Source organism: Trachurus japonicus, chromosome 9, assembly GCF_045865225.1.
Source record: "Trachurus japonicus isolate A0001 chromosome 9, Traja_1.0".
In the NCBI taxonomy this organism is placed as follows: domain Eukaryota; kingdom Metazoa; phylum Chordata; class Actinopteri; order Carangiformes; family Carangidae; genus Trachurus; species Trachurus japonicus.
This window is the reverse complement of record NC_140915.1, coordinates 15,352,616-15,363,653: the sequence shown is the minus strand read 5'-3', so window position 1 is coordinate 15,363,653 and position 11,038 is coordinate 15,352,616. Positions and strand designations below refer to the sequence as shown.

Sequence of the window (11,038 nt, the reverse complement as noted above, 5' to 3'; positions counted from 1 at the left end):
AAGTAACAAACACTTGTGATTATTTTTGGTTCCTAGTAGTAGGGATCCAGTCATTTGTAGTCAGGGATTTTGTTTGATAATGTCTAGTAACATTCAAAATTCTCATCTGTAAAGCAATGTTTGGCTCAAATATTGTGTTTGCACTGTAGAACAAGGATACACTTAACAATTCTTCAATCTGGAAATGTATTTATTCTGCTAATGGAATTGCGAAGCAGAACGCAGAGCACGGCAGTCATTCACAACAGGACCTATGCTGAAGGGCAGTTACATCTCTGTCCCCTCCATTGCCAGTTATGATTTTTAATTCTTTTCTTTTTTCCCTTTTTTTTTATTTTTTACCCCCAATATTGACGTTAATTTAGCACCTAACCAAGTTAAAAGGCAAGCAAGCCAATAAAGATCCATATTAACCAGTAAAATAAAATTTAAAAGCCAAAACATACACAATGTGAACATGGCCATGTTTTCCACAAATCAAAACTCTTTTTATCTAAACAATATACAAATACTTTCATATATATATGAAAATGAAGAGACAAAACTACATTTAGGGCTGACAACTTCACTACGAACAAAGATCTATCAACAGTTAAAGTTCCTCTGAATCTTTGCGCAATGCCCCACAGGTCCTTAAGCTGAAGTGTAAGCATTGGGAAAAAAAGCTCTGTACAGACTCATGTTCCCCAGAGGATGAATCCAAACGACTTCATTGATCCCCTCGTGTTCCCACGTTTCCTTCTGTCTTAAGTGTAGCACTGGGACATAACAATACCACAGCATCAAGTAACAGTAATACATATTCAAGAGTAGAACCTTTAGATTCAGTTGGCCAAATTAATGCTTCACAATAGTAACAACAACAACAGTCTACCTCTGAAAGCAACTATACAGATGGATGAAGGCATTGACATTGATCTTCACTTTTCCTCCTGTTCCACAACACAGAAGTCTGGCTGCAGTTTTGATGCTATGATTTTTTACCTTCCCTCGCAACTTAAACTCAAAAACACAGTTCAGAGGGGAGCAGTGGCATTCAACACTTCTATTTTAAGAAGCACGTTGGGTTAAAAACTGCTTCATCTAGTACAGAGAGGTCTGAAACTCAGCTTCCAACGGAAATCTACAACTAAAACAGTACACAAATCGACATTTTTGTTTGTGTTATACCAAGTGAGGCTGCAGTTACACTGGTACATCTGTAGCTTAAAATGAAAAAAAGAAAAGAAAATTAAAAAAAAAAAAGCCAATACACAGCAGACGGCGCATACAACACGTTAGTACATTTTTTTTGTTATGTAGATTACTTTAAATTAATAACAGAGGAGCTTAGAAACTGTCATAGTCTTTCTTGTCTTTTTTGCCTTCGCCCTCGAAGCTGTCCGTCCCATCGCTGTTGTCACGGCGACGTTTGCGGCTGTTGCGGATGTTGAAACGAGGGTTTATCTGCGGCAGAGGATCCATGCCCAACACTTTGTGGATCTGACGGAACGCCAGCAGCCTCAGAGCAAACTGCACGGAAACAAGAGAGAGAGCGTTAGGTATTTTAGAGGAAAGCACAGGAAAGCACGTGTGTTTGTGAGGGAAGACAAAAATCAAAACAAGAGCTACGGTAGTAAATTCCTTCAGCATATAATCACCCAGTGAAGAGTTGGTGCCAAAAAAGACAAGGTAATATCATCATCATCATAAAAAGTTAAATCTAGCTGTGGTTTCTTTTTCTTCAAGTCTATTAGCTAAGAGCGGATGTATAATAACAAGAGCTTTTACTTGGGCACTTGAGGTGATGTCCTCTCTCTGCTGTTCTCCCATAGACCCGAGTGTGTCCACAGGCTTCTTTTCACAAGGATCTACCAGTCCCGGCCCACCTGTTCAGGGAAAAAGCATTTCATTAGCTGACACTGTATCGTGCATAACACACAAAGACGTTTCTTGCCACTGCATCAAAGACTTAATGAATCTGTGTTAACAAACTATTCACAAATCACAGTCCTACAGTGGCAAACGTCACACGTGACAGTGGATGAAGTACTGAACTCTCTGCACACTTCAGTGAGTTTACAGTTTCTAATACAGTTTTTGATCAACCATAACAACAACAACAATAAGCATTGGAAGTACATAATCTGCAGAATTAGATGTGTTTAAAGGGACAACGAGGAGTTTCTATTTGGTTATAAAAAAGTCTCACGTTAATGTGGATGAATCTACGCTACCCACACTTGTTAATCCGCCCATTTTAGATAAATATATCGTTTTGTCTCTATCGTTATTTTGTTATTATTAGTGGTGGCGGAAATGCTGGATGAGCCGACCAGCGTTTCCTTACTTTCGGTTTCGTGGCGAGTCATGAGAATAACGCCGCCGAATCGCCGTATATGGTCGGAACTACGATGGTATGTGATCGTCTTCGAACCTCTGACTTTAATTCTTGATGAATGAAAACATGAGTCTGTCTTGCGCCGGTCAAAGAATTTCACGGTGCGCGCGGAGGCTCATAAATGTAGTGTGAAAACGCTTCGCTTTTCCAAAACTCCTCGTTGTCCCTTTAAATAGAGAACCTCAGAGGATCAGATACAACTGTTATATTAATGAAGTGCTGGGACAACACACACTACTGTAAATTTACCCTTTGAGCTGCAGTAGTATACTACACGTTCTGCATGCCCTCAGGAGCTGCTGTCCAACCATTTCAGTAACTTTCCAAAACTGAATATCTGACATACATATCATTCCTGCCATGATTGACCAGCTGTGCAGAGGTGGGAAAGTATGCCGGGTATGAGCTTCAGTCTAGCTCTCTTTGAGTAGTTACACAACGACAGCTTTTGTAAAACTTCGTGTCCACAAGCGAGTGCAACACGATGAATGCTCAGACAAGTCTAAAAATATACACCATTACTTGCAGCTTTCACCTCTGACGACGCTTGTTTTCTAATGTAACACAGCCTTTTAGAGATTCAGCAGATTCTTTTCTCTTTGGGCAAAGCAATATTAGCTCTTCCTGTTTCCAGTGTGTGTGCCAAGCTAAGCCAATGTCTTCTGGCTGTACCTTCATACTGACACATTATAGCCTCATCAGCAAAATGAAAATGAGCCTTTTCTGTGGAGGCACAGGATTATATTAGGTTTTAAAGGGATAGTTCACCCAAAATTCAAATTGCACTCATTATCTCCTCCGCCTCATGTCGACTAAGGGCTGGGAGAAGTTTCAGAGTCCTCTGTGGCTTCTCTAAGTTACAGGGGGTCTCGGCATAGCAGTGCATGTCCATAATACGGTTGCAAATGGATACCAACTGTCTTCGTAACAAAAAGACACACCAAAAAACATCCAAATACCTCCATGCTGCTCGTATGTAATGTCCGTCTTGTATTGAAGCCCCGAAATGCGAAATTGTCCCGAAAAAAATTAAACAAGTCTATTTTTCGAGCTTTGAGAAGCTTCCGCTACAAAACAAGCTTGAAATATAGATTTATGTAATTTTTTTTGGGACAATTTTGCATTTCGGGGCTTCAATACAAGACGGACATTACATACTAGCAGCATGGAGGTATTTGGATGTTTTTTGGTGTGTCTTTTTGTTACGAAGACAGTTGGTATCCATTTGCAACCGTTATATGGACATGCACTGCTACGCCGAGACCCCCTGTAACTCAGAGAAGCCACGGAGGACTCTGAAACTTCTCCCAGCCCTTAGTCGACATGAGGGTGAGTAGATGAGTGAAATTTCAATTTTGGGTGAACCATCCCATTAAGCTGTGTTATTACGAAAAGACAGGAACGCTACCCCTGCAGCTGTTTGGGATCTTCACAAACTGAATTACATAGTATCTTTTGGCTGAAGGAGAGGACAAGATAATATAACACTAGTGGAAGACTGTGCAATAACTTACCAGGGAGTAAAATCCCAGAAGAAATACATTCGAAGACTCGCCTCAGTGCATCACCAGGGCTGAGGGGGGCAGAGGCGCTACTGATAGCCTTCTCAACTAGCAGCTCCATGGCCTGAACAGAATCAAGAGTGAAGGTGGTTTAGAGGCCAACAATATTTGTTATAAAAACATTTCTCAAATCACTCTCTAAAAACTTACACTACGCCTACAATAATTGTTATGAAAACAATTCTTAAATAACTGTTTAAACTCACACTACATTTATCAACAAACATCACTATGATGAATACAATAATGCGTGTTGTCATTCATGATGACACTATGAAGTCTGCAGCTTTTTTAAGCTGTGGTATTTGAAGTGGAAGTTGATCCACCACCTGCAACATGTCTGCTGCTCTGTTTCTTTTAGTTCTAACAGAACAGAAAATATAAAAAAAGAGATGGCGCTTTCCACAGGGTGAAGTTCCTGTAAGTGGTCGTCGACACATTGTGTGACAAGAGGGAGAAAGAGTAATGCAGGTTATAGTAAAGAGTTACTATTAACAGACATAAAAACCATTGGTAGAAGAAAACTAGTCGGGCCAGTCTAGTCTCCACTGGCCTTAAAGCAGACGTGCCGCTTCTCGAAGGAAACAGCACCTCTGCTGGTCTAACTTCTGATGCTGACATTTCACTTAATAGGAAATTGATTTGTGGCACATATATAGTTTTTTTTTTTTAATCTTTGGTCTTGGTGTAAATATAAAGTACTTTCAAATCATTGGTGTTTAAGTCCAAGCTGAGTTTCAAGTGAGTTTTGTCTAAAAAAAAAAGGCATCAAATTTATGGCTCAACTGCGAGTCATGTGGATCCAGACCTCAGGTGAGTGGTACTACAGTAGTTCCACTTACTTTTGTACTGAATCCAAGCTCAAGCAGCATGGCATTGTCTCCCCAAAAGGAAACTCATTGTCAACCCAGATGGCAAAATAAGTCCTGCCTTTGTATACACCCAGTTCCTCAGCCTTCTTTGGCCCATATGCAGCACGATTGCCAGATGCCACTTCCACATTTGGCCCAATTCTGGCGCACACAGAAAAGTCGTCTGGCTATCGTACAATACCAGAAGATAACGGCCGCAATTTGCCCAGATGTGGAAGTCTATACGGTCCAAACTTGGCTGAGGACCTGGGCCCTTGTTGGACTCGAAGAAGTTTTGTCACATTTCATGTTGTAAAAAGTTTACATCACTGAAACAGTTTTAGGGTCAGGAAACCTTTCATGCCATTCTACAGTTCTGGTTTCCATCAAATCCCTAACTCCTAATACTGCCTCAGTTTAATGTAAACCGTCTCAGCCTAGGACCACCACCATTTGGACATAAAAGACCAAAGATTTAATGTTTCTCCTGTCAAGCTAGCACAGTTCATAGGACTTTGAATAATATCGCATGAGCATATTCAATCAACATACTAACCCATCCGGGGAAGGGCGACCACGTAGGAACTCGCTGACAGAGGTCTCGCAGGATTCGGATGATGATCACACAGGACTGAAGTCCATTAGCTCTAGCCTTTTGATGCAATAAAAGTTAGGTTTATGGAGTGACCAAGAGTGACAAAAGATGGACCAAACAAGTGAATCAGTTCTGTCATAGAGGTCCAAACACTACTGTGCATAATGGAAGCTTGAGTATGGTTTGAAGTGTGCATGAATTTTCAAATCAGCTGCCATTCCCAGTAGTCTTGTACCTCATAGTTAGTAAGGGAGTTCAAAGTTTGCAAGATGCACAAGAAATTTGGACTTTTCTTGCCATCTTCTAAACCCTGACCCCAGGTTTATCCAGGTATCTCACAAACAGGTACTTAAAAAGTACAAGAGGCCACCTGAGAGGAGAGTATAGGGACTGAAAGAGTCAAGGAAATCTGCTTTACTTTGCCTGTGCTTTTGCTCAGGTAGCAGAATCACAGGAAACTACTCAGATATTCCTTTTTCTCTCTCAATCCCCATTCTACAAAAATATATAGAATAAAAACAATACAAATGTTGAACATGAAAGCACTTCTTGATGGCACAACTGTGTGCAAGTTATTGTGCAGCCTTATGGAATCACGTGTAACCATAATGCAATACTTGGAAAATTTAAAGAGAATACAAGGATGCCAGTTCTTTGCTAGAGTATGTTTTCCATTACAAAAGCTTCAAATTAACTTAGATTGATAATCAATACATGTGATGCACACTGACCAGATCCTCGTTGTAATAAGTGGCATCCTTGAATGTCGTTTTGCTTCAAATAGTAATATTTTTTCGTCATTGTTAAAAAAACAAAAACCAAATGTGTGAAACACAAATAAACAAATAAATAATGCATCTCATAAGGCTACAAAAAGAAAGTAAAATGATGTTCCGAACCTGGAACCACTTAGCGTGGCGCAGAGCAGCCAGAGCGTCAAGGCATTTTTGCCTGTCCAAGACGTCCGCTGGATCTTTCACCATACCCGAGGTTACATCTAAAAATGGATTTGAAGTGTCAAAATGGTGATGAGGAATGGGTGTTTGACCAGGTCAGCGAGGCTGGCAAAGAACAAACACAATGCCACACATACCAATGTTCTTTTCCATGACAACCTACAATTGGTTGCTTCTTGTTTTGTATAAAAGGTTACCAACGCTAAAATAAAAACAAAAAAAACAAAAAAACAAAAAACAAACAAAAAAACAGCCTGAACTACACAAACCAACGCATTGTCAAACTAAGTCGAGAGGTACAGATTGACAGCGTGCAACATATTAAGTCATTATACTGTCTAAAAGTAGTGTGGGTTTACTGACTCAACATTAAAAAAAGATAAGACTCTGTTTGAAGAGCAACAATCTGGCTAAATTTCATGGGTTTAAGCTGGAAAATATTTTCAAGCCAATACCATTTTATCAGGTAATAGTGCTGCCTTGGTGAGCACCATGGCAGTTTTTGGATTTTAGTAGATTTTCCTCACTCAAACACTAGGACAGAGGCGGGATTCTGTGATTCTGTGTCTGTCTGTCTGATGACGACTGGTATGAAGCGAAAGAAAAAAAGGCAAAGACCTAATGGTGAGTGACCTGATAAAAAAGTGGCATGGCAATAGTAGGTGTGGCAAAGTTTTTGGGATGTGAGAAAACCTTGGTCAAAAATCCTTCCGAAGCTGTTGGGCCTTACTAAACCTCTGATGGGAGACAGTGTGCTGGGAATTTTTCTTTTTTTTTTTTTTTTTTTGTTCAGAGAAATACTAGGAATCTTTGTTCTGCACTTATACTACTACGGATATAAAAAGGAGAAAGCAATGGGTGCTGAAGAAGAGAAAAAAAAAACATGAGAACTACCAGCAAACAAAAGGGGTTAGGATATCACTGCATGCATACCTAACATCAGAAGGTTGGAATAAGACCCCAACAATCATTGTACCAAAGGCTGTACTCAGGTCCAACCATACATTCCTCTGTCATAGCCTCGTTACCCAAACACTTAACAATACTCCCCTAAGAATAGTTTGAAATAAATCAGATTTCAAAACAATACAACTTCATCTTTCTGTTGTCAATTCATTCAAGAGAAAATTGCCTGACCTCATCCTTCTGTCAGTGAAAATCAAAATGACAAAAAACTTGCCAAAAGCTGAATTGGACTACTGTAGATGTCTCCTATTGAGGCCAATTTTTCGAGTCCTATGTGTGTGTGTGTGGGTGTGAAAAAATGTTAATCAACTCAGGGGAGCACTTCAGAACAGGGGACCTCAGCATGGTGAACTGTTCACCAGTACACAAAAGGAAGATTTGTTTCCTGTGGGAAAATAACATCCAATTTCCTCTGCCTTCGGCCAAATCTCAAGTTTCGGGAATGTTGCAAAATTCAAAACATCTTTGCGCAATTAATTCCAAATTAAATTTGAGGAACAGAAGTGCCTCCTGTTGCTCATCCTCTGCAGGAGTTGTCTTTTTCTTTTCTTTTTTCTTTTTTTTAGGTCACCTCATCTCAAAAGAAAATTTAGAGAGAAGATACTGTAATGCATGTCTCCCATTGATTGTGGCCAACAGTAAAATGGAAACAGAATCCCCTGAAACACAGGAAACAAAATAGAATCTCACCTGGGAATAACTAGACTTAACACAATGCAAACACTGATCATGCTTTGTTTAAGAGGATAAAGATAGCATTTGAGAGGTAAGAGTTACAGAGCAAAAAGCGTGAGAGCAATACTGCTGGCACGAGCCTCTTTTAGAAAGTTGACTGGTTTACACAATTAGAAAGAGCATTAATTGAGAAAAAATAGCCAAGTTAAGGGTCCCACATGGGCTCCCACTTTATCTCCCCTCCCAAAAAAAATAAAAAACGCTAAATCGCATGTCTTGTTAAAAAAAACTCTGAGGGAAAAAAGTAACATCTTTAGTTATTAAAAGTTGATGAGCTTGCACTTCTTGGTTGCCCGGTCATTTCTGATTTTAGAAAATCCAAAATGAATCGAACATGAAGTGCAAGTTGTCTGAGTGATCTGATTCGAAGCCCAACAGAGAAACTCTGCGGTGTGCCAGCAGCACGGTGCTCTTCAGGGTGTCAACCAACATACTGAAACTGATTTCATAGAGATAGAGCAAAAAGACAAGAAAAGAGGTGCAATGGGAATGGCTGTGATGGGTTTCCCAACCTCCATCCCGGCCATTTTCCTCCCTGATGACAGGTGAAGTCAGTGTGATTGTCACTTGCATCTTGGGCTCGGTACCGGACGTCAGGATAATGGCAGCTTCCTGGACAGATCCCTTCACCTCGTATTTTTCTGGTGTTACCATCTGGAAGAAAAGAGTGCAGATGCAAACGCACCTATATTATTTCAAAGTCCACGGCACATACAGCTATTTGAAAACCTTCTCTCAAAAGTAATAACTATGGTTCAGTCCTATATGTTATCATCTACAATCAGTGGCCACTTTAATCGGTACGGTGAGTAGTTCATACAGACAGTGGTGAACGCAGACTGTTTGAATGGCATTGAAAATATACCCGAGGCATTTTATGGCCCTCCATCAGCACATACTGTGTTTTTGATGACACTGTTGTAATCCACCACGTATTTGCCATGATCTAACTAAACTGGCTAAAAACCCACAACTTAACCAAACAGAGGTGTCGGCAGAGTCCTGCACCGGGTCGGATCCCCGCGGGTATCCGACGGGTACCCCGCAAAAACGGTGTTCAACGGGTGGATAAGCTGTCTTGTGAAAATTCACGGGTCGGGCATGGGCGGAACGCAAATGAACGCGGGTGGGTAGCGGGTGTATGTGTAGGCCTACAGAGAAAAACTCATGCGCAGCTGCATGAACCAGCGTAGCAAATCTTTTTTTTTTTATCACTCACGGCAACAACAGAGCAGCATCTTGACGTAAATAAACGATCTTTGGCCGCTCGTGTGACCGCTCACAGCTTTCCCTGGAGTTTAGCCTGTCATGGCTTGACTGCTCAGCTTCTGGGTAAGCTACAAACACACTGATGGGATCAATGTAAAGGCTGAAGTGTCCTGCTTTCATTAAAAAAAGAATTACGTCGCTATCATTCTCCGTTCCGGAAATAGCCGCGAAAGAGTACGCCCCCCCCCCCTCTCTCTCTCTTTTCTTTTTTCTAAAGAGTACGGCTGTACCTCCGTTATCGCCGGTGATGACGGCGATCTAACGGGCAGCGGGTCGGGCAGTGGGTCTTAATATTGACGGGCGGGTCGGATCCGGGTTGTATTCAGAAATAATCACGGGTAACGGGTCGGGACACGGGCTTAAAAACCAACGGGTCGGGCGGGCGCGGGTTTCCAAAATTGGACCCGTGCAGGACTCTGGGTGTCGGATGTGTAAGCCTGAAGCAGGTACAGATTAAAATGGTCACTGGGGGAATAAAATAATTGTGGTGTGACATTAGTAAAATTAGTACTGATAGCTGTTTGGGGAGGTGCTCCACAATGCGGGTGAGGAGGCTTTTGGTCGGCTTCTCTGAACAGAGCAGGACGAGGTTGACATTTTTGTCCCCGCGAAGAAGGAGGCCCTTGGCCAGGACTCCGACCCTCATCACTCCTTTCAGAGCTCTGTAGAAGAAGGTGGGGAGGAAAAAAAACAGAAAAAAGTAAATTAAAATTCAAAAATTACACTTAACAGTTGCATATAAACTTTTATCAACTTATTGAAATATAATATTCTATATATTACTTGAAAACAAAGGATTGAGCCTATGGGTGCAGCGACTCCTAAATCCAGACCTTGATGTAACTCTACCCTAAAACAAAGAGAGGCTAATGGCCCTTTTCCTTTAGCGCTATTTGGCTCGACTCGACTTTTTGCTTTTCCGCAAGGAATAGTACCTTGTACTCTACTTTTAGTAACGCCTCAGCCGCGAGTCGAGTCGATACTAAACTATGTCAACCGACTGCCAGCCACTGATTGGCCAGAGTGTCTTCACTGGAATAGTCACGAGACGAGAATTAAACCCGCTACCGGCAGCAGTGACCACTGATCTGTACTGTGACTATTGTTTTTCTTTCACACAAGTTAAATGGCTGCCATTGAGGAGGTACAATGAAGTACTCAGTTGTAATGGAAAATGACCTAAATCGAGTAGAGCTGTAACTGTGCAGTGGAAAAGGACCATAGCTGTTTTAAGAAATGTAAGAGAGAGTCTAGATATCACACCTGTCTTTACAGGATTCCTTCTTCTCTTTGTCCTCTTCCTTGACCTTGTCCTGGTCTGTGATTATGTCCGAGACCAGCTTGAGGGCTCGTTCTGTGATCGACACAATCTTCTGGATAGACTGGAGCTCGTCCTCGGAGGGGTAGATGGCTGCATGCTTTGTCATGACGTAGCGGTCGTCTGAAGAGTCAGGCCGGCGGGGGGGCTGAAAGACAGATAAGGATTATGATGTTCTGACACTTCAGGGGAAAATGACAACTTTGAATAAAACACACAGTCCTGTTGATAAATAGCATCGAAATCAAATCTTAAAGCAAATTACAAATGTAGTGTAGTGGGGGGGACCGTAATGTGTGAAGTCATCTACGTCATCATCCTGTGAAGAAAGTAATAGTAACATGTTGTCACTAGGGGGCAACACTGAGACTCGCAACTCCTCACTATTTCCCCTAGTAAAAACGTG

The 11,038-nt window shown here is 41.4% G+C and overlaps 1 protein-coding gene across 4 annotated transcripts in view; it reads right to left on the bottom strand.

Annotated features, from left to right (window-relative positions):
* Positions 1 to 344: 344 nt before the first annotated feature.
* The window catches only part of zfr (zinc finger RNA binding protein), a 31,533-nt gene continuing 20,839 nt past the window's right edge, over positions 345 to 11,038 (bottom strand). Inside the window, exons 13-21 of one of the 4 annotated variants that reach the window (XM_085786148.1) lie at positions 10,898 to 10,951; positions 10,578 to 10,780; positions 9,826 to 9,976; positions 8,558 to 8,699; positions 6,288 to 6,385; positions 5,350 to 5,445; positions 3,895 to 4,006; positions 1,771 to 1,868; positions 345 to 1,512 (exon numbers count right to left, since the gene is read on the bottom strand). In XM_085786148.1, coding sequence (XP_085642274.1) covers positions 1,330 to 1,512; positions 1,771 to 1,868; positions 3,895 to 4,006; positions 5,350 to 5,445; positions 6,288 to 6,385; positions 8,558 to 8,699; positions 9,826 to 9,976; positions 10,578 to 10,780; positions 10,898 to 10,951 — 1,137 coding nt within the window. In that variant the 3' untranslated portion in view covers positions 345 to 1,329. The remainder of the gene's footprint in view (positions 1,513 to 1,770; positions 1,869 to 3,894; positions 4,007 to 5,349; positions 5,446 to 6,287; positions 6,386 to 8,557; positions 8,700 to 9,825; positions 9,977 to 10,577; positions 10,781 to 10,897; positions 10,952 to 11,038) is intronic. The other 3 variants (XR_015036569.1, XM_085786149.1, XR_015036570.1) reach the window with 3 other exon arrangements.